This window comes from Maylandia zebra, linkage group LG13, assembly GCF_041146795.1.
Source record: "Maylandia zebra isolate NMK-2024a linkage group LG13, Mzebra_GT3a, whole genome shotgun sequence".
Taxonomy (NCBI): domain Eukaryota; kingdom Metazoa; phylum Chordata; class Actinopteri; order Cichliformes; family Cichlidae; genus Maylandia; species Maylandia zebra.
In genome coordinates this window covers 19,860,391-19,882,830 of record NC_135179.1, presented here as the reverse complement: position 1 = coordinate 19,882,830, position 22,440 = coordinate 19,860,391, and the positions used below count along the sequence as shown (strand labels likewise).

General features: G+C 40.2%; 2 protein-coding genes across 4 annotated transcripts; one reads left to right on the top strand and one right to left on the bottom strand.

The window, feature by feature from the left end:
• Positions 1 to 528: 528 nt before the first annotated feature.
• fbxo9 (F-box protein 9) lies at positions 529 to 9,554 on the bottom strand. Its single transcript, XM_004555941.5, has 13 exons — positions 9,294 to 9,554; positions 8,469 to 8,540; positions 7,369 to 7,500; positions 7,214 to 7,271; positions 6,953 to 7,052; positions 4,954 to 5,084; positions 4,750 to 4,864; positions 4,478 to 4,596; positions 3,381 to 3,471; positions 2,188 to 2,283; positions 2,008 to 2,101; positions 1,060 to 1,214; positions 529 to 972 (listed from the first exon to the last, which is right to left on the bottom strand). Exons 1-13 carry the CDS (start codon positions 9,294 to 9,296, stop codon positions 864 to 866), a joined length of 1,275 nt encoding a protein of 424 aa, XP_004555998.1. The 5' UTR covers positions 9,297 to 9,554; the 3' UTR covers positions 529 to 863.
• Positions 9,555 to 10,856: 1,302 nt separating this feature from the next.
• Positions 10,857 to 21,281, top strand: cilk1 (ciliogenesis associated kinase 1). Of its 3 annotated transcripts, none has more exons than XM_004555940.4 (14): positions 10,857 to 11,095; positions 13,371 to 13,639; positions 13,802 to 13,856; positions 17,501 to 17,622; positions 17,722 to 17,801; positions 17,919 to 18,051; positions 18,150 to 18,321; positions 18,701 to 18,868; positions 18,950 to 19,333; positions 19,477 to 19,691; positions 19,777 to 19,919; positions 20,089 to 20,205; positions 20,294 to 20,401; positions 20,516 to 21,281. In XM_004555940.4, the coding sequence occupies exons 2-14, from the start codon at positions 13,539 to 13,541 to the stop codon at positions 20,665 to 20,667; spliced, it is 1,950 nt and encodes a 649-aa protein (XP_004555997.1). In that variant the 5' UTR covers positions 10,857 to 11,095; positions 13,371 to 13,538; the 3' UTR covers positions 20,668 to 21,281. The 3 variants fall into 3 exon arrangements, with proteins under 3 accessions (XP_004555997.1, XP_076747836.1, XP_014264601.1); XM_076891721.1 differs by lacking the exon at positions 10,857 to 11,095 and adding an exon at positions 11,545 to 12,017; XM_014409115.1 differs by lacking the exons at positions 10,857 to 11,095; positions 13,371 to 13,639 and adding an exon at positions 16,940 to 16,973.
• The last annotated feature ends 1,159 nt before the right edge of the window (positions 21,282 to 22,440 follow it).

Genomic DNA, 22,440 nt, shown 5'->3' with positions numbered 1-22,440 from the left:
GCATGAGTCAGAAACAATAACTGCTTACTGGTGTGGTTTTCTGGAGGTATTATTAGGCAATTTCCTCATTATCCTCCCACTGCTTTTCCCATGAATCAGTGCCGGCTAAATGACCAAACGATGGCTTCATCGCAGTGATTCAGGATTGCTGTAAAAGAAGCCGTTTATTGACCTTTTCCTTCAGTTTACTGTGAACCACCAAAAAACTGGCAACTGCCATTTTCATAGAGTTTTAGATCAGCCACCAGCTCTAGTAAAGCTACAAATGATTTCAGACTAATCCAAACAACTTTCACATTTATTGTTTTTGGGGTTTTTTCCTGTAAATCCTGTTTGATCTGCTCAGTTCAGAGAAAATGTAATGTGTGGATTAAACCCACGTGTCCTCAAAGAGACAAATGATGTAGAAGCATGAAATTAAATCTGCAATGCTTTCTGTTGAACTCATGTTGTGTAATAGGTTTTCTATTGTAGGTTTTCTGTAATCTATCAATTTTGAGTAAAAGAAAGCCCCAACACAGCAGCGAGGCTGTTTTGTTCATCACTGTTTATTTGAGGAAGAAAGTGCACAACAAAACAAAAACAGTATGAACATTCATTGCTTGGAACAGGTGGGAAATTCTGCTAATTATTTTAGCTCTCAGCATATTACCACAATTTCTGAAATCAGAAAATAAGTATTTTTCTCTAAAGTGTACCTGAAAGAATGACATGCTTTCATTTAGAAAACGTGAGGGTTCAAACAGCAACACCATAAAGCAGCTGCAGCACAAATTAAAACAGGCTGAGAAGTACGTGAGTTTTTGATGCAACGATGACTCAATCTCTGCTGTGGTCTTCGTGAGATCATGTGCAGGGTCTGCTTAGAGAGGCTGCTCAGAGAAAGCAGTGTAACTCTTCACACGTGCAAAGAAGAAGGGTGTGTACATCCTGTCCAGGTCAAAAGTAGTAATGACCGTTTCCCCAGTCAACCTAAAAGCATAATCACGGTCAGGTTTAGAACAGAAATTGACATTTTTTCCCTTCTTGGTCACTTCTATTAGCAGTCCTGTGACTTACTTGTAAGTGATGTGGCAGGAATGGTGGATCCACACAAGCTTACTAAAACTCTGATGCCCCCCAGAGGACAGAGCCAGTCCCACGTGAAAGCTGTGTTCAGCCTCCGGAGCTGGGTTCCGCCTGCAGAACCGATTCCTTTGGAAGTCGGTCGCTTTCTGTCAACAGATGCGGTTTACAAGTTCAGACGTAATCCGACAGGTTAGGTGAAATATTATGGAAAACTGGAATTCACAGCAGATGCTCTCAGAGACATGGCACCTAAGAATGCCGAATATACTGTAAACCTGCCAGAAATGTGATAACTACAAAGCTGGCAATCAACCAGAAGAGATTAAGCCAAACTCACAGCTGAGATTCAGTTATTTCAGATTTTGTTTCTAACTGTATCCGTAACATAAATAAAGCGTTTTTTTCCCGGGCTCTGGGTGCTTCGAACAGAGGCATAGATTCTGTCAGCACCCGTGGGTCAATGCTGCAGTCTTTAGCACCCTCACACATTAGTAGAAGTATAACTTGTGTAGGGGGAAATCATTTTAGACCTAGTAAACTATAACAATACATTTAACAGTGTTGTGTTTATGTAATGCAATGTAATGTTATGCAGGAATGTTTTTGACAAGCACAACGCTGGTGCAGCCATGTACTGCACGCTAAATAACTTATTTGTGTTCGAGTAGAGGCCAATAAGAGGCCAACTTCTTCCATGAAAAGAAACAGACATGCTAACACACTGATGAATGAGGTACTAGGATTAAACTATGTAATTTTTTTCAAGGGGAAAATTCCCCAAATTGTGTAACTGCAACTGTATTTGCACTGTTTTAAACATGACTTTTTTTAACCACTTCCATTTATTGAGGTTTCATTTACTCAATGAGCTGGCCTTATTATACATATATGGTTATCTATTCATCTCCCACCCCTCAAATGCCTCAAACATTTCCTTACCTCATCTTTTTTCTTGCAGACAACAGCAAAAACTTTGGTTTGATTGCCTGTCTCCTGTGAGAGACGGAAGTGACCGAGCAGAACTGAATCCATTCTGAGAAATGAAGCACAATTAAACAATTGTCAATCCTTTATACTCTCTATGGGTCCAGCTGAGTTTAGAGAAAAGATGAGGTGTACCTGGTGTTCCTGGTACGCAAACGGGGAACAACGGACAAAGGCTCCTCAGGGGTGGTCAGCATGATGACGTGGCCATCAGGGAAGAAGCGGAGGTACCTGAGGTAACAATGTCATCACCAGTGTTTGTCAAGTTACGTGAAAAAAGTAATCAGTAACTAATTACTGATTACTTCCCCCAAAAAGTAATCCCGTTACTTTACTGATTACTTACTTTCAAAAGTAATTAATTACTTAGTTACTTTTTAAAAACACGATTTACAACCTGAATAGGTGATAAAGCCATAGATCTTTCAGCCCAATTCTACTTTTTCTACATAATCAATCATACAAAATGTAACCAAATGGAAAAGCATCTTTTTAAAACTTGTTTTATTAGTTTTAATCTTTTAACTTTATGCATCAAGCAAAAATTTTATTATATGCAACATTCTCTGACTGGAAGAAATTAGTTTAACATTTAAACCTATTTTCTGCACATTCCAGCACATAAAATAAAATATTTTTTGTGTTTACACTCACTCTTTCAAATAGATGCAAGTAAAACACAGCAGAAAATAAATAAAGTCCTTTTGCTCTATTTTCACCTGTAAAGCAGGAGTAGGGTAGGCGGAGGTTTACCCTGGTGCAGGTGTGCCGCAGCGGTCAGTGGAAGAATCCGCGAGTTTCTCTGTGACTTTCCCATTACGTCGTAGCACACTTGGTGCTTGCTTGGAAGTTTAGAGGTTTTTTTCGCTGTAAAAATAAGTTTTCTTCCCACGCACGATGGACGCTAATGTTTTTGTCACTTTTTATGGAATCAAATTCAAAGTAAGGTCGGTACTTCCACACTTTAAACGCTGCACGCTCATACTCTCTCCCGCACTCGATATATTATCCATTGTTGATCTGCACACAGCTGTTGTCACCAACGTCGCACTTGCTTACGTCACTGTCATGAGACATTCTTGCAAAAAAAAAAAAAAAAAAAAAAAAAAAAAAAATCACGGTTTTAGTAACGCAGTGTTCCTACGGGAAAGTAACGGTAATCTAATTACCGTTTTTGCAATAGTAATCCCTTACTTTACTCGTTACTTGAAAAAAGTAATCGGATTACAGTAACGCGTTACTGCCCATCTCTGGTCGTCACTGTCAAAAATGTCATCTGTGGTTTCGTTACAACTCACAATAAATAAAGACTACACTCAAATATTTACCTGTAGTATTCAACATGGTGCCAAGCCCTGTAAAATCCATCCAGTGATTCCTCTCCTTGGCGAATGTACGATGTTTTGCTGATATACACACCTGTGGAAAGAAAATGAATCATCCAGTAATTCGTTTACATTGAATATGGCAGCAATAACTTCTAAAAGCATCAGCAAAAAACAACACTAGTGGCTGGTAATTTGAGGCATTTAGCTCTCAACTGTTGTTAGCTGCATGTAACAATCATCTAAAAGTTTGCAGCATAAAGAAGTATTACACCCGTAACATTATTCCTGCGGTCTTTTTATGTACTGAAACTCAGTACCCTTCCAGCAGCTGCCTCACACTGCAGGGGGCAACAGTGAACTGCAAGTTAAGAGCAGGTATGCAAACGTGGGTGGCAAACTTTCATGAAGTCCTTATACCTAGAGACCAGTTGGCGACACAAATATGAATTTCCCACCAAATGAAATTAGTCACAAAGAAATTTCTGCCCCAAAAACCTCCTTTCGTTTGCTTCGGGTCACTAGCAGATTCCCCATAGTTTACATGGAAGACACAGACTCGTCTGCAAACACTGTACAGTTACACTCCATGATGTAGTGAAAAAACATTCCCCTTCACAGTAAAACTTGGGTTTTACCACTGTAACCACACGTTTAAAAATCTGAAATTTTTATTTTGAAGGTGAATGATCTCCACCGAGTAGCTGACATATGCTTGCAGATCAGCCTCCATGCAAACTACTGAAGATTGCAATCACGAGGTGGTTTTCGACAGCACCATATTTCTCTGTGACAAATTTCAAGTTAGCAATTGCTAGCAACTGCTCTTTTCCCTCTTCAACAGTGGTTGGGAGATGGTCGCTGCCAGGTCTCTAGGCCAACGTGATTTGAAATAAACTGCTATAAAAAAATTAAAAAAAACATTACGTGGAAAATTTTACTTGATAAGCACGCTTGTGGTATCTGTCTTGATAAAAAAAAAAAAAAATTTCTATGACACTCTAGCTCTTAAATCATTTTGTATCTGTTACAAAACAGTACCTTTGGTATTTTCCTGCACTAATGTGGGTTTAGAAACCTGAGGTGTCAGTAGTAATTACCATCAAAACGGACTCTGGGCCTTTGCAGGAACATCTCCCTCCAAGATGTGAAGGGTACAAGTTTAGTGCACTTCCGTCCCCAAACTCTTAAACAAGCCAAGCGCCAAATCTCAGGGTCTCTGGAGAGAGAATGAAAGCGAAACAAAAAATTAAGAGCTCACAGCACCATGAGATCCTTTATTGCCTGATATAAAATTGGCAATTTTGTCAAAAGCTGAGCTTGCTGACAAATAATTTGTCATCCAGCTGATTTCTTTGAAAGCGAGGCTGACCTTGCACAAATGTAAAACCCACGGCAAACCAAAGACAGCTGCTCCAGAGCGCGCATGTCCAGATCGCTTGATACAACCCACCGAAATATGTACATCAGGATTTCCCGTGGCAAAGCTGCAATCAAAAAAAGAAAAGAATGATAATGGCTATGTGTTTATTATGACTCGAGAGGTTTACAATGAAATTACATTAGAGTTTTTTACCTGAAATGTGCACCTGAGTCATTTCAACCTCAGGAGTGCAGATCTTTGGAAATGAGCCTTCCACAGATAGCTGCTGCTCGAAGTAGGCAAGTAGATCCTCGATCTCCCCATCAGCATCACTATCCTCCATGCTGCAAAAAAGAAAAATAAACACAGTATGCTCAGTTTAAGAAATTAGACTATGCACTGCTCTCATACAAGCCAGCACACTATATTATTCACCTACCAAACTAAAGCAAAGAAAGAAAAGTTGCTTTTGTTGTTGTTGTAAATGGGGCAGCTTAAGTTTTAATCCAGCTGAGTGATCCTCCTCACACCCTCATTATAAGTTCAGCCTAGGGCTGCTCGATTATGGCAAAAATGATAATCACAATTATTTTCACTGAAATTGAGATCTCGATTATTTGACGATATTTATTTAACCCTTTAAGACCTACCATAGAACCAAGTCCGCCAGAGCTTTTTTTTCATTTTTTTTTTTTTTTTTTTACATGCTGTAGTGCCATTTTTGGGAGCATTTCAAGTTGCTATACATCAATACAACTGTTATAGCCCATATTTTAATAATATGTATGCATTAAGTCCATAGTAATTACATTAATTACAAAAAAGTGCAATAAACTACAAAAAAATTGAAAATCGTTGTTTTTTTTTAACATATATATTTCTACTTGGGGAAATTTAAGAGGCTTATCCCTCAAAACTTTAAATACAAAAAAGTTGCAAAAAATAGTTTAGAAGAACAGGAAATTTATTTTGAGTGTCTTCATAGTTTTATTTTGGGGATATAGCAATTTTTATATACTGCAGGGAAAACAAAAAACAATCCTATGATGCAAATTTGCAAAGAAAACAGCATGTGCATCAAAATAAACTATTTCCAGCAGTGCAATTCGAGTTCTAAGCATCCCAGCAACTATTCAGAAAAGTCAAACATGACTTATAAAAACACCAGTATAGGCTTTTAAGGCCTACAAGTAAAAAACTACATTTTCCGCGAAAATGACGTCACTTCCGGTTTCGGACAGGAAATGGCGGACATACGATAGCTCGCGTTGACGTCTTTTTCATTGTGGGAAGTGTTACGAACAGCTGTTTCTGGAATATTATGTTTTTGTTCCTGCAAGCGCTTTTTATGCAATTTTTGAAAAGCTTTATGTGGAAGGAAACCGTGACCGAGGACAAGCTGATGGCATAAGATATAAGTACAACTCCTCCGGTTTCATATGCAAAACAAATTATTGCGCTAGCTTACGCAGTTCCGGTTCTACAGGGATTTAAAGGGTTAACAATAACAATGTATTGAATAATGACTTTAAAAAATAATATAAAATAGTGTGCAAATACTGATAACAGGGCAAATGTTTGCAATATAAAAAATAAATGAAAAATGTAAACATCTATGTTTAGTGAACTTTGCAGTGTTGCTCTGTGGTGCGGCTACGACACCGTAGCAAAGTTTACACACTATGTCTACTTGATCCACGACAAGTAGAACCCATAATGTTTCCACACCACTGAAGTTTTTTTTTTTTTTTACCTCTCTTTTCAACCAACGGCAGTCACTCTCCTCCCCAAGTAACTTCTGCTTAGCTTTCCGAGCTTCCCTTGGGTCTTCTTACCGGTAATTGTTGTGGCACGTGTTCGAAATGCAGAGAGGTGCGCTCGATTTGCCACACGGAGCAGCGCGAGAGTAAAGCACGAGGGAGGGGCTAATAATCGGCTCAGTCATTTTTAATGATCGTTGAAAGCCCAGATCGTAATCGTGATTAAAATTCGATTGAGCAGCCGTAGTTCAGCCTTTATACTACTAGTATAATTTCAATAATAATTAATATAGCAGCTCTCTGTTTAGCATCTTAATTACCTCACAGGGGAAAATGATCCCCGAAAAGAAAGCGATTTGCATAAGACTATAATTTTAGAACAACTTAATGTCTGAAAACATGCTGTCACAAAACAGACCTGCGGTAAGATTAAACAAAATAAAGTAGCTTACTAGTTCCCTCCACCTCTGTCTGCATCAGGAGGACGGCTGTAGTTGATTTTAAACTCAATGTCAGGAACAAGCTGCATAGCCATGCGATAAAATTTGATAGCTGCAAGTAAAAACATCAGATTAGACATGAGAAACAAATCAAACAACCTCAGAGAAATTACAGAACTAAATGGACGGCGGGTAAGGATAAAGAGTTGTTAACTTCTAAAGAGTTATTTTTATTTGTGGTAAAGTGCCATCTGTATCCTATGTAGCGCATACCTTCATAGACAGCTCCATTCTGCTCCTCCTGAGCAGCTCTCAAGAACAGCTCTGTGGCCTGAGGGAAGGTGACTCTCGTCAGTCATTTAACAGCTGATAATAATCGACAACACATGCAAGCTTACAGCTAGAAAAAAAATAATTCCCCAACTTGCCTTTTCCTCTCTAGCAATTTCTTGAGCCTTCCTCAGACCTTTGGCTTGGAGCAGTCGGTTGCTCGTTCCACTCGCTCCAGAGCTCGGTTTGAGCTCAGACATCCACTGAGCTCTGAACACATTGAGCTCCAGCTGGAATTCGATTACAACATTAATAGAGTGAGTGCCAAAGAAAGGTTTCAGCTTATCCATGCTTAGTTGAACTTTAACACTGCTGTTATAGCCTATTTGGTTTACAAATAGGCTATAACAGGCTATAATCGTTGCAAACAAACAAAATTAAGTCCTCCTCGTCTTTCATTGTACCTGCCTAACATATGAGAATTAATTTGGCTGCCATGTTTTGCATACAGCGCAGGTTTTGCCACTTTAAACAAATAAGTACATGAGGGGATAACATATCTTATCTTTGGCCAAAAGAAATGTTTTTGTTAGTGATTTCAGTGCTAGCTCGAAGGATACACTGATGCACAGTACAGGTTCGCTTTTAGGAATATTGTAGTTTTCTTGACCTTTATGCATTAATGACACTGCAGTTTTTGTTTTATTTTCAGAAGATAAGTTAGATGTACTGCTCCAGGCTCTGGGGAGGCCCCAGCCCTGACTGATAGCATAGTGTGTTTTTCTCTGCAGGTATGTTTTTACTACATTGGTAGTGTGTTTGGGATCATTGTTATGCTGAAAAATGAAGCTGTTGACAATCAGAAGCTTTATAGATGGTTTTGCATGATGGATCAAAATAACAGCACCTCCACCATGTTATATAGACGGCAGCAGACACCCACTGTTGTACCACTCTCCTGGCTTCAACTGTACATATTGATGACAATTTAAAAGAAGAATTTAAAATTAGACCCATCACTCCATCAGACCTGCTGTCACTGATTGTCAGTGCAAGTTTTGTGTAATCTGACACATCTCAGTCTTTTCTCCCTGTGTCCCCTCAAGAATGTCTTCTTACCACGCTTACCTTCCACTAACACCACTGTGTGCTTTTATGACTAAATAAATAAATTGCAAGAAAATGTGGCTCCTTGGAAGTAAAATTTAATGAAGCACAGCCCTAGAGTGTTGCACAAACCATAATTTATGCTGCTCACCTGAAGATCTGGATCATCTGAACTTTCATCTTCATCCTCTACTGTACTTTCAATATCTGCATTTTCGTCAGCCTGCACACGAAACCGAAGTTATAATTTAAAAAAATTAATTTACGGTTAACTATTTATATAAAAAACAGATTATCAGACATCCTGTATATAGCAGTCAATAAGGTGATAAATTTAGAGACTAGAATGGCAAGCCTCATGTAACCAAACTTAATAAACATAAACATTAATATATGCATTTAGCTCACTTTGGGTTGAAGTTAATTACACTGCTACTCCCTAAACAAAATCGATTTAAAATGCATATGAAATACGTAATAAACAACAATATTGTAAGTACACGTTGCTTTATATGCATTGCACACCGTTTTTTGTTGACAGTTTGATGCTCCTTGTTATTACAGCACACTTCCCTGTTCATGTTGCGGTAAATAAGTTTCATTTTTCTTTAACATACAAACTGTCAAAGTGGTCAAACTTGTTGCAAAAAATAGAAACTATAAAGTTCTGCTGTGGGCCTGATTTAGAAGCAACTCAGGTAACACAACCATATTTAGCTTAACAGTCTGCGATGCTAACCTCGGTGTATAATACTGTGAATTAATCTGCATATCGTTGATTTGAGGGTCTTGCATCTAAATGTAGGCGCCAAGTGTTGTAAATCAACTACTTTCGTAACTAGTTAGTAAACTAGTTAGCTTACAGCTCGGCTGAGCTGCAGGTAGCATTAAAAGAAGCCAGGTGACGTTAGCTACATTAGCTCGCTAGCTCGCTAACACTTTTCGCTGCATAACTGCCAAAAACACGGTGACCCACCATGACAACCTGGCCAGTAAGTCTCCTTGTTATCTTCACAGGCGGTCAGTATTACCGTTTACAGTTCACGGTCGGAGAAACGGACAACACAACGGACATATTTACGAGCTCGCAGGAACGCAGCCATTTCGCTGAGTAGCCCGGAGCCTCAGTGGCACAGGAAGTCAGGAGGCGCTGTGAGACTCGAGAAGCGCCCTGTGTCACTCCGGCTCTTCAATATCAGCTGAAAAATAAACATCCCTGTGTGGGGGAGCGACTAGCAGCTGTCATTTATGAGTGGCCTGTATGTGTGTGTTATATTATAACAACAACTGTCTTTAGTGACCAAATTGTTGGCATGTTAATTACGGGACATTAAATACTCTGACAGGTGCACCTGTTCCACTGCTGGTGGAACCAGCCAATCACATGGCACATTTAAGCATGATCAAGATGACCCACTGAAGCTAAACCTGAGCATCAGAATGAGGAAGAAAGGTTATTTAAGTGGCTTTGAATGTAGCATGGTTGTTGATTAAAACTAGATTCCAATTAACCACTCATCACAACCGCAGAAGAGCATCTCTGAATGCACAACATGTGGAACCTTGAAGCAGATGGGCTGCAGCAGCAGAAGACCACACTAAATGCAACTCCCATCAGCTAAGGGGAAATAGAGGCTACAGTTTGCACAGGGATGATAGAAGATTGGAAAAATGCTGTCTAGTCTGATGAGTCTTGAATTCTGCTGCAACATTCAGATGGTTAGCATAAACAACATGAAAGCATGAATCCATCCTGCCTTGTATCCATGGTTCAGGGTTGTGATGGTGTAATGGTGTTAGGTATATTTTCTTGGCAAACTTTGGGCAACTTAGTACCAACCAATCATTTAAATGCCAGAGCCTACCTCAGTTTTGGTCACAGTGTACCCATCTTCTGATGGCTTCTTCCAGCTGGATAACACACTATGTCACAAAGTTCAGATAATCTCAAACTGACTCCTTGAACATGTCAGTGAGTTCCCTGTACTCAATTGGCCTCCACAGTCAACATATGTCATTCTTTTTTTTTTTTTTTAATTTACTTATTTATTTTTGCAATTCATTATAATATAGCACCAAATGGTAACAGCAGTCTCTGAAAGGCACTTTATACATGTAAAAAAGAATGCGGACTAACAATTTAGGGAGTAGGGAAAACGATGATGACCTCACATTCATAATAAGGGCTTTTTTTTTTTTCTTTAATCAAAGAAGAGTGCGAAACAAGAGCACTAAATGTTGCTCACTTTCGCTTTTGCTCTGCACCTAAACATCTTTTCCACTATTTTTTATGTTACTGGCTGGTCTTTACACCTCGCCATTCGCCCTTCACGATTATGTCATAAAATGTCGATAACTTTAAATGACTGCACTGCTTCATGTTTATCTTCTCTAGCAATGCGTGGACTAAACACAGTAAAAGCCCTTCTTTAAATAGTCCGCACTCCTTAAAAGCGATATAGATACATAAAAGCTGGTGTTTACGCTCCAGCATCTTTACGACGGGATGAGAGGAGGACTGCTGTGATTTGTTGAAATTAAACCGCAGGGTCTTTTCACAGCAACGCGAGATCTTGGTAATCTCTGTGAGGAAGGAAGGAGGGAAGGAAGGGAGGAAGGGGCCTAGCTGGAGATTTATTTACGGTGTGTGTTGGGTACACTGGTTGCGGCTATTCGGAGTGTAACGGTAACAGTTAGCGGGCTAATGGAGTAAGACATTTGTTTACCATCGACTACGAATGACTGGCTATGAACTGTTGGCGGTTTGACGCGAGGAGGGTAAGTGCTGTGTGCTGCTCGTCGTTTTATTTTGAGTAAGAAGCCCATTCTGTCCACTGTTTCTCTGATGGCTTGTCAGCAGCTGGGCCACCAGCAGCATCACAATGCGGTCAATGTTTATTTCTACCACGCTAGCTGATAGAGGGCTGGCTAAAATGTAACCACAAACTCACAGGGGGTTGTTGTAGTATTAAATCCAGTCAGTCTGAACAACGTCAGTGAACAAAGCAGTAAACAGTAGCTGGTTTGCTAGCTCTTGCCAGTAGGTTAACATAATGTGAACCCCTCTTTTGAAATGATTGGTGATAAATTGGCCAATATAATCAGTTTCCTGATACTGTGCTGTTACAAAGAAAGAAAAAGATATTGCCTCCTTCTTAATTTGTATTCTATTTATTATCATTTTAAACGTTTTAGGTCATGAATAAAGCTTGATGTTAGACAAACATAACCTGAGTAAATGCAAAATGCAGTTTTTAAATATGAGTTCATTTATTTAGGGTAAAACAGCACAGCTATCCAAACCCACATGACTGTGTGGAAAAAGTGATTGCCCCCCTGAACCTAATAACTGGTTGTGCCACCCTTGGCTGCAAGAACTGGAATCAAGTGTTTGTGATAAGTGGCAATGAGTCTGTCACATCACTGTCTAGGAATTTTGGCCCCTCTTCCATTAGTTTGGCCACATTGGAGAGTTTTCCGGCATGAACAGCCTATTTGAGATGCTTGAAATGCATGATCTTAATCTGATTTCACACCAGACCATGACTGGGCCACTCCAAAACAGACGGACAGTCTCCTTCAGGATTTTCTGATAGATATCAGAAATTCATGGTCTCATCAATTACAGCAAGTCTTCCAGGTCCTGAAGCAGCAAAGCAGCCCCAGACCATCACACTGTGACCATTATGTTTGACTGTTGGTATGACGTTATTTTTATGAATTTTTTTTTGTTAGTTTTACTTCAGTCCAAAGAATATTTTGCCCAAATTTTTCTTTCAGCTGCACCCTTTAGCGCGGTCACCATGACAGATCATCTGCCTCCGCCTTATCCTATCTCTACCACCCCAGCACTAACCCTCTTCACGTCATGCTTCACTACATTCATTACTCCTTCCATGGTCTTCCTCTTTTCCACCTTCCTGGCAGCTACATATTCAGCATCCTTTATGTAATATATCCACTCTCCCTCCTCTGCCCATGTGTAAACCATCTCAGCCTTGCCACTCTAACTTTGTCTCCATCTCAACTTGAGCTGTCCCTCTAATGTTCTCTGATGCTGATATTGAGAATCTGCACAGCATCATCTAGGATAGCAAAACTATGAGTGATGGCTGCTGGAAGAAAGCTATTTTTAAACCTTGTTATGCTGTACTTTGGCACTAAAAGCCTTTGTATAGAAGTAAGAAACTGAAACTCACTACGCAAAGCATGCAAGTCTTTCAGTCACATCTTGATGGAGGTGGACTTAAATTTTCTGTGTAATAACACATTGACCTCGAGGGTTATGATTTTTTTATTTTATTTTATTCCAAATCCTGTATTCTATTAAATAAGGGATGGAAGGGTGACTATAAATTGCATGCATTCAATAAAAGATATGATATGAGTGAGCTGGTGTGTTTATGTTTCTACAAACTTCCGCTGTGTCGTAATTATTTCCATGCAGAGTTGCATTACTTTTTCACCATGATGTTGCGTTTATGATGGGAGAGGCGGACAGTTGTATAATGTCTTCTCCAGCACATCCCAAAATTTCCCCCCTGAACTACTCAAAATCCTAGTATTATCATCTCCGAAAATGGTGCACTATCAGGAAAGGGAAAAAATAATAATTCATGTTTTTTGTTTTTTAATCCATATATTCAAGTAGTTAGCTGGCCTCAGTTTTTGGTCACCTGAAAAACTCGACGGTATGAACTATGCATGGTGGGCGCATCACTTCACCTGCCTCTCTTCTTACCTCGATGCATCACATCCATCACTCTGGAGCATTCATCAGATCGCACGACCTTTTAGCATTGTTCCAGAGTTCAGACTCTACTGCAGAACTAACCAATCAAGGCTCTTAACTATCTGTGTGACTTTTTGGTTAGTATATCTGTACCTGGATATATTGTGGAAACATATACTTAGAAAGATTTAATATTGTCTCCCATCACTGACTGATAAGATTTAAAGGCTTAAAGAAATAATGTCCCACTCAGTGGTTAGTTTGTGGATCCTTTGCTGAGTGAACTCATGCTTGGTCTCTTTTTTTTTTTTTCTTTCTCAGCTCAAAGGACAGAAGTCCATGACACAATGAGTCCTCCACCTCTGCCTGTAGTCTTCTGCTGTTGTCACAGGAAAATCTGGTTGCATTCAGCAGTAGGAGGCGAACACATCTCTGTTTTCCACCCCGTTATTATCTGTCCCCTGACAATGCTACGGAAGGACAAGCATAATGAATAGATACACTACCATCAGACAGCTCGGGGATGGCACCTACGGCTCAGTCATCCTCGGCCGCAGTCTGGAGTCGGGGGAACTAGTTGCCATTAAGAAGTGAGTATCACAAAATTGTGTTTCTCTGTAATCTGATAGATGTTTTTCCTTCTTGGGTTTAGCTATAGTATGATTTCATTTGGTCTCGACTTAAAAAGCTAACTGTAAGCCAAGACACAGGCTGTTTTGTTTTTTTTATTTTTTTCTGTTATGTTATTTCAGAATGAAAAGGAAGTTCTACTCCTGGGAAGAATGCATGAACCTCCGTGAAGTGAAGGTGAGCTTACATTTTCTAAAAGTTTAACATTTTAAAGTGAGTGATGGAAAATAAATCAACCCAAATTTAACATTGAATCTGTTAACACAATTCTTCATTCTTGGTGGGGAAAAATGATTTAATCAACCTACCACATTTACTTTAAACACTTAATCCTTAAAGGATATCTTGCAGCCTCTTCAGTTGTATCCAGGCTTGAATTGATCAGCATTGTTGTGCTTTAACATAGTACCTTGTTTTCTGAATGAAATACACAGAATTATATTTATATGTGACACAAGATGTCATTTTTATGATTTTAAAACATGTAAATGTGCTTGTCCTGAAGATTTTTGTTTTTATTCTACTAGTCCTCCTTGGCAGATGAGGGAAAGAGGTAGCTTTGCACACTGAAGACTCTCAGCAGAAACTGATTTATGCTGTACTACACAGGAATAGTCAGCCAAACCAAAGTGGCCAGCTGGTTCTGGCTCGATGTGCATTAGAACACGTCATTTGACCCCTGTCATGCTTGTGCCATCCAAAGTAGTCCTGAAGAATTTAACATACTCAGAGAAAATATATGTTGTCCCTTTCACAGCAAGAAACATTTGCCTTTATCCTTAACAAAACTTAAAACTGTCACCTCACTGTAAGTTACTTCACTGTCTAAATATTACTTACATGCACTCACTGGCTTCACTAGTTACACCTTCCCAGTACCAGGTTGAAACCTCAGAACTACTCATGGTATAGATTCGCCCACGCCATTACACCAACAACACCAGCCTGAACCTATGGTACAAAGCAGGATGGATCCATGCTTTCATGGTGTTTACACCAAATTCAAACCTTACCATCTGAATGTTGCAGCAAAATTCAAGACTTATCAGACAAGGCAACATTTTTCCAAGCTGCCGTTGTTCAAGGTTGGTGAGCCAATGAGAACTGTTGCGTCAGTTTCATGCTCTTACCTGAGGAGTGGCACCCAGTGTGGTCTTCTGCTGCTGTAGCGCATCTGTTTGTGCATTCAGAGACTCTCTTCTGCGTTCCTCAGTTGCTGTTATTTGTCTTACTGTAACTTTGATGCTCAGATTGTCTCAACTGTGTCTACATGTCTGAACGCATTAAATAAATTGCTACCATATCCTACTGAGAATCAAAGGGGTATTTGTGTTAATAAGCAGTTGATAAGATTACCTAATAAAGTATCAGTTGGGTGTATATCACTCATGAAATTCAACATGATAATATTTTTGAATTCATGATGTTGAGACAGACATTCTGCACTACAGGCAGGTACATCAATAAACACTGATTGCAACAGGAAACGTGACCATAAAGTATGATGTTATTACACGTGACTAGCTCTTCAGGATTTACAGTTAAAAATTAACCATATTTACCACATACTGGGCTTTAGTGCAGTCTCCCACGATAATGCATCTACTGTCCTTCCCTTTTATGGACACTCTCCTTCTGATTGGCTGCTCCACATGAAAAACCTTTGAATAGCAGTTGTGTTTGGGTTGCTGTGTGTCTGAGAGAACCATATTAGGAAATGCAGTCACTGACGTCATGTACAGCCAAGAGTAAAAAAAAAAAAATCTAAAATCAACAATGTAAGGATTACTTTTAAATCTCATTATTATCAAGTTATGGTATAAATAACAACATCCCTCATGGCAACAGCACATATATGACACAACTCAGAGAAAACATCAATTGGTCATTTCATAGCTAGCAAGATTTGTCTTTATCCTGAACAAAACTTAAAACTTTCACCTCATTGTATATTTCTGAATTGGACACTTGAAGTTACTTCACTGTCTGAATATTACTTACATACACTTACTGGCTTCATTAGTTACACCTTCCCAGTACCAGGTTGAAACCCCAGAACTACTTCAAGTTCTTTGTGGTATAGATTCGCCCACACCATTACACCAACAGCACCAGCCTGAACCTTTGGTACAAAGCAGGGTGGATCCATGCTTTCATGTTGTTTACACCAAATTCAAATCTTACCATCTGAATGTTGCAGCAGAATTCAAGACTCATCAGACAAGGCAACATTTTTCCAAGCTGCTATTGTCCAAGGATGTAGCCTTAGTTTCCTGCTCTTACCTGACAGGAGTGGCACCCAGTGTGGTCTTTTGCTGCTGTAGCGCATCTGTTTGTGCGTTCACAGATTCTCTTGTGCGTTCCTCGGTTGTAACAAGTGGTTATTTGTCTTACTGTGGCTTTGATGCTCAGTTTGAACATTAGCAGATCGTCTCAACAAATGTCTGAATGCATTGAATTAATTGCTGCCATATCCTACTGAGAATTGAGGGGCGGGGTGGTTATTTGTGTTAATGAGCAGTTGATGAGATGTACCTAATAAAGTATCAGTTGGGTGTATAACACTCATTAAATTCCCAGTGACAATATTTTTGAATTCATGATGTCAAGAAAGACATTCTGCACTACAGGCAGGTACATCAATAAACACTGATTGCAACAGGAAACGTGACCATAAAGTATGATGTTATTACACGTGACTAGCTCTTCAGGATTTACAGTTAAAAATTAACCATATTTACCACATACTGGGCTTTAATGCAGTCTCCCACGATAATGCATCTACTGTCCTTCCCTTTTATGGACACTCTCCTTCTGATTGGCTGCTCCACATGAAAAACCTTTGAACAGCAGTTGTTTGGGTTGCTGTGTGTCTGAGAGAACCATATTAGGAAATACACTCACTCTGACGTCATGTACAGCCAAGAGTAAAAAAAAAATCTAAAATCAAACATATTAGGATTACTTTCAAATCTCATTATTATCAAATTATGGTATGAATAACAACATCCAGCACATATATGACACAAAATAAGGAAAAGCATTATCACATAAGGCCAATGTTTCAGTTTGGGTTGATTATTTTTCATTATTTTGTTTAGAAAGCTCATAATGCTCTTAATGCTATTGTGTATATATGCTATTGCTTTATGGGTAATGTAGTGATGATTTACATGCTAGGCCATTTGGGAAATCAATGAATGCCTTTCTGTTTGTTTTTCACACCGTTTCAGTATTTTACTGTCTAAATTTCCTCACAGTGCAACAGTCACACACCAGCTCTAAGAGCAGAAGGTGATTCTTGTGTGCTGTTGGTTTTGAGCTCTGTTCCCCACCCCGGCCTACACACACCCCTTTCTAGAGCTTAACCTTGATACAGCAGACACGAGTAGAACATGCTGCTCCTTTGAGTCCTGCTGAGTAGATTTATAATTACAGCATGCTATCATGAAATCTGAGACCCATTATGGCTTTCCTCCCCCTTACTAAAATATAGCATGGTTAAACCTATACCATCCCAGTGCATGGGAAAGTGTATATTTCTCCATTCTGCTTTCTATTTATTCCATATCTCTTCCCCCCCCCCACACACCTTTTTTTTTTTTTAAATTGTAAGCATAAATCCCACCTTTGCAGCATTTCACCCTCCAAACTACACCCTACCTATACCTACAAGGGTTTTTGGTAGTTGTAGGGTGTGCTTCTGAATGTGCTGCAGTGACCTCTGTGTGTTGTCCAGCATGTTTAGATTCATTTATTTCTCCCTCTGCTTCGGCTTTATGGAGTCCACATTGTGTTAATGCTTGTGTCTATTCTTGCAGTCCTTAAAGAAGCTGAACCATGCTAACGTGATCAAGCTTAAGGAGGTAATTCGGGAAAATGATCACCTCTACTTTATATTTGAGTACATGAAGGAGAATTTGTACCAGCTCATGAAAGACAGGTGTGTGCAGTGATTTAGGTATTTCCATATTTGAAAGTGTATTTGAGTAAGGTTTGCTGTTTCTGTACTCATCCAGCTTTGAATGGTTTCTTTGTGCAGGACCCGGTTATTTCCTGAATCTACTGTAAGAAATATCATGTTTCAGATACTTCAGGGGCTCGCCTTCATTCATAAACATGGTACGTCTGGTTTGGTTTGGTTTGTTTTTTTGTTGTTTTTACTCCAGGGTGTTCATTAAATGTTGCATCCCTGCCATTTCAATCTGGCTAGATGCTCATGCACGCGTCTCTGGTTAGGTTTTTTCCACAGGGATATGAAGCCAGAGAATCTTCTGTGCATGGGCCCAGAGCTGGTGAAAATAGCTGACTTTGGGCTTGCCCGAGAGATCAGATCTCGACCGCCTTACACGGATTATGTTTCAACTAGATGGTGATTTGATTTTTTTTTTGTTTGTTTGTTTTCGAGCAAACGTAGTTCTCATGTACTTGAAGGATGCCTAAGTCCTCTTACTCTTCTTTTTGTACCAGGTACCGAGCTCCAGAGGTGCTCCTCAGATCCACATCCTACAGTTCACCTATAGACCAGTGGGCAGTTGGCTGCATTATGGCAGAGCTGTATACCCTCAGGCCTCTTTTCCCAGGATCCAGTGAAGTAGACACCATATTCAAGATTTGCCAAGTCTTGGGTACACCAAAGAAGGTAGTTATTCACACACAGAGCCAAAAACATTTTGAGTTTGGGAGAAACAAGGTGTTACTTAATAAGAGTTGGTGTCCACCTCACTGAAACTCTATAGTGTGAGGAGCCATCTTTAAAAAAGGGTCTTTTAAAAAGACTCTTTGAGTCCTCCTTATTTGCTGTGTGCAGTTTGAGTCGACTTCTGTCAAACTAAGTGCTTATTAGTGTTGAGAACTGCTTGTGATCCTTTAGAAACATGCTACGGTGCATATGGTGGAATCATAAGGACAGGCTTGAGTGGGCGCGATCATGTCTACTGTTGGCAACGCAGCGAGAATGTGAAGCTTTCTGAGTTTTTCAAGTCTCAAAACGTGAACCGTGGACTGACTCCTCCTTCTAGAATGATTGGCCCGAGGGATATCAGCTGGCCAGTGCTATGAATTTCCGTTGGCCTCAGTGTGTTCCCAGTAATCTGAAGACACTGATCCCAAATGCAAGTCCTGAAGCCATCCATCTGATGACCGACCTGCTGCAGTGGGATCCCAAGAAGAGACCAGCGTCTGCCCAGGTAGTGTCTGATTTGATGTCCTGGTATTTCCATTACTCTGTGCAGCTTAGCGAAGAGAACAAATACTTTTTTTTTTCACAGGCTCTCAGGTATTCGTACTTCCATGTTGGCCAAGCTTTGGGGACGCCTCAGCAGATCTTGGAGCAGGGCAGGCCTCAGCCGAGCCGTGTGCCAATGCAGACTCCTTTACAGTCTCAACAGATGTTGCAGCAGCAGCCTCTGCTGCTTAAGCCTGTGCCCCCCTCCCAGCCTCCTCCTCCCAACCAACACTGCTCGCCCTCCAGGCCTCTTCAGCAGGTCCAGCACTCCCCTGCATCGGCAGCCGCCCAGGCTGCAGCGTACCAGCGGCACACAGAGCTGGTGCGAGAGCAGCAGCAGCCAAAGCACATCCTGAAGCAGGAGCAGACTGAGGGAACGCCGCAGAGCCATCTTCCTTACATCGTTGACAAGACTCTCCAGTGCAAGGTGAGGCTCCTAAATGCTTTGAAAAATCTGTGTAATCCACATCTGAGTAGCGCAAATGTAGAGCACAGAAAAAATGAATCAGTGAAAGGCTAAAGAGACAAGTTGTTGCATTGTCTTTATATTCTTGGCCAATCTTGGTGTAGCAAACGAGGCAGGAGCCAGAAAATGCAAACCTGCTGAGCTATCAGTTGAAACCTAAAGGAGGAGGAGGGCGGCGGCGGTGGGGCCACGGCACAGGGCACCTCAAGGGTGACGACTGGGACGACTACGAAGAAACTGATCTGACGTCTATAAGTATTCTTGGGAAAAGTAACTTCTCCACACAGAAGTCGAGGCAGGGAGAGGGCACGCCGAGCAGGTGAGGCTCTGATCTGTTTGTGACATTTGCACATTAGTTATGTGCATGCTGGTTATTCAGATCCCTCCACTTTTTTGTCTCACAGATATGGAAATATTCTGGATTTTAGCCGACCCACTGGAAATGAAGATGCACCTTTAAACCTGAACAAGACTGCATCCTATCAAGAGCCATCAAGAACTGCCTCTGCTAAGCAACATTATTTGAGGCAGTCGAGATATTTACCTGGTAATAAACAGTGTATTTTTATACATAGCAGAAGTAAGGGATGGGCTTTATTTAAAAAAAAAAATCTATAATGTTGGGTCTCAGTTAATAGGTTTACCTAGCTCTGTTATTCTTAAATGTTGCCCATTTAAGAGTCTAATATTTATGATTGCCTTTCTGTTCATTTCAGGCATTAGTACAAAGAAGAACGTGGCCATAAATGCCAGTAAAGACTTCACTGGAAGCCATCTTTGGGGCAGCAGTAGTATTCCATTCGGAGGGACTCTGCCGAGTAGAGGCGCTCACGGTAACTTCACTGTAACCTTTAGACTCTTTGTTGTTGTTGTTGTTGTTAAAGAGGTTCAAAGTAATGGGCTTTTGCTTTTAACTATCAGGCACAAATACAGTCCCAGGTGGATACATGCCATCTTTTTACAAAAAAGACAGCGGCTCTGCCGGTCACAGAGGGCATCAGGGTCCTTCAGTGGAGACAACAGCATCAAGTGAGTACAGATCTGAGCTTTCTTTGATACCCAGTTCTTAAAAAAGGAATTTATAAAGGGAAAAAAACACTGCCTTCAAAACCCGCTTTTCGTGTTTCTTTGTTGCCGTTTCAGATTATGCAACATGGCGGTCTGGCCGGAGCCAGATGAACACGTCTGCCAACATGCCATCGACCAACAAAAGCACCCCGGGTCTGCTGCCTCGCCCGCCGCTGCAGACTATTCATGGGCGAACGGACTGGTCTGCCAAATACGGACACCGCTAGTGGCCTCGCCCCTGAGCTCCGATCTGTGCCCTAAGAACTGTTTCTCTCCAAAGAGTAGGCATAGTCGTTTTATAATCAAAATGTGTACATAAATCTTACACAGCAATAAATTCAGTTTTGTCGTGCGCACCATGGATGTTGTGATATGTAAAATATTTAAGTAAACAGGTAGAATGCAACCTGCCAAAATGTGAGCCCAGATTTGCTCATCAGTGTTTTATTTTGTATTTCTGGAGCTGAACGTATGCCCTGCGGAGGTTGCATTCGCAGTTTTGTATCATATCTGTTGTTTACCACATGTACACTTTATATGCATACTGTAACTATTCACTGTGACATTTTTTGGCTGACAAGTTACTTTGCCTCTGTACAGTAGTAATGTTTTTCTTTTTACATGATTATTCTTTTGTTTTACAGTGATTGCATTTCCAATCAGGTAGCTGTCATTTATGTGTTATCTCCTTTTTTATGTCACTGAATTTTAATGCAATTCAAGGGGTTGTGACATTGTATAGATCCGTTTCTGTTCAGTAACACATTTAACCCCTCTCGGCCAAACTGAGTGTAATTATTGAAATGCAGGTTATCAAGTACAATTAAACTTTTTGACTGGGTACTGGTATTCGCACAGTTTATTCTTTTATGAAGCAATTGTAGTCGATTGAAACGTTTTATTGTTATTTCTTTTAAATGGAACTATTACCTGTCAGCCCAGTTTCCATGTCAGGCCCACAGCTGCTGCAGGATGAGCACAGCTTGGCTGCTGGATTACTCTGTCAGGGATTAATCCAGCTATTAATACTAAAGCAGATAGGTTGGGAAATATTTGGAAAGTGACACAGTTTTCATCATTTTAACTCAAAATTGGATTCTGCTTGAAGCTTTCAAGGGGTTTAACTAAAATATTCCATCAGTTGGTGTAACTAGTTTATACTCCTACCTTCTTAGATGGATTTGCTTTATTTTTCCAGCCTAAGGATGACCTGTTTCGCTTGCACAGAGAGCTCCTCTGACTCCTTGTTGTTTCAGATCGTCAGCCTATTCAACGTATGACAGCTCACAGCTGTACCTGTCAAATTCTGTTTTCTTGCTTTAAAAGGAAGAAGGCGGGATATTGAAGAACTGCATGTCCTAAACCTTTGCTCCAGTCTACATGTGAATAGCCTCATGTTAAAGTAGACATTCTGCACTTTGAGCCCATTTTCATTATTCAGCTGTAACTTGAATATATTTTGGCAAACGGCTTAATAGCAAGTAGTACGGTGTTGTGCAAACGTCTTGCAACATCCTTCATTTCTTTATAATTTTCTTACAAGGAGCCAGATGTTATTATTATTTTATTGTGGTCTTGAGAAATAGTTCTCCAGGCTTTCTGGAGGCATTTCCAAATTTTTCTTTGGGATTTGGCTGATTATTATTATTTATTTTATTTTTAACAAGAATGTTCTTTTTCTCAAGCCACTTTAACACTGACCTATGAATCATTAAAGCATCAAAAAAGGGACATAGCTGAGGGATAAGCCAGATTTCTGTCTACATATAACAGACAACTCTGTAAAAAGCCAATTTTTAATCAATGAAGCTTCATCAGAAATGGTCTCAGTGGAAGGGTGGCAAGAAGCCTTTCTCAGGAAAGAAAACGGGAAGAAAAAGCTGAAGTGTGCCAAATTACAGAAGAGCTGGACTGGAACTCATCATCAGCATGCACTGCTACAACCAGCATTAATGTGGAGACTGACACCAAAGAAAAACACACATTGGAGCACTATGAGT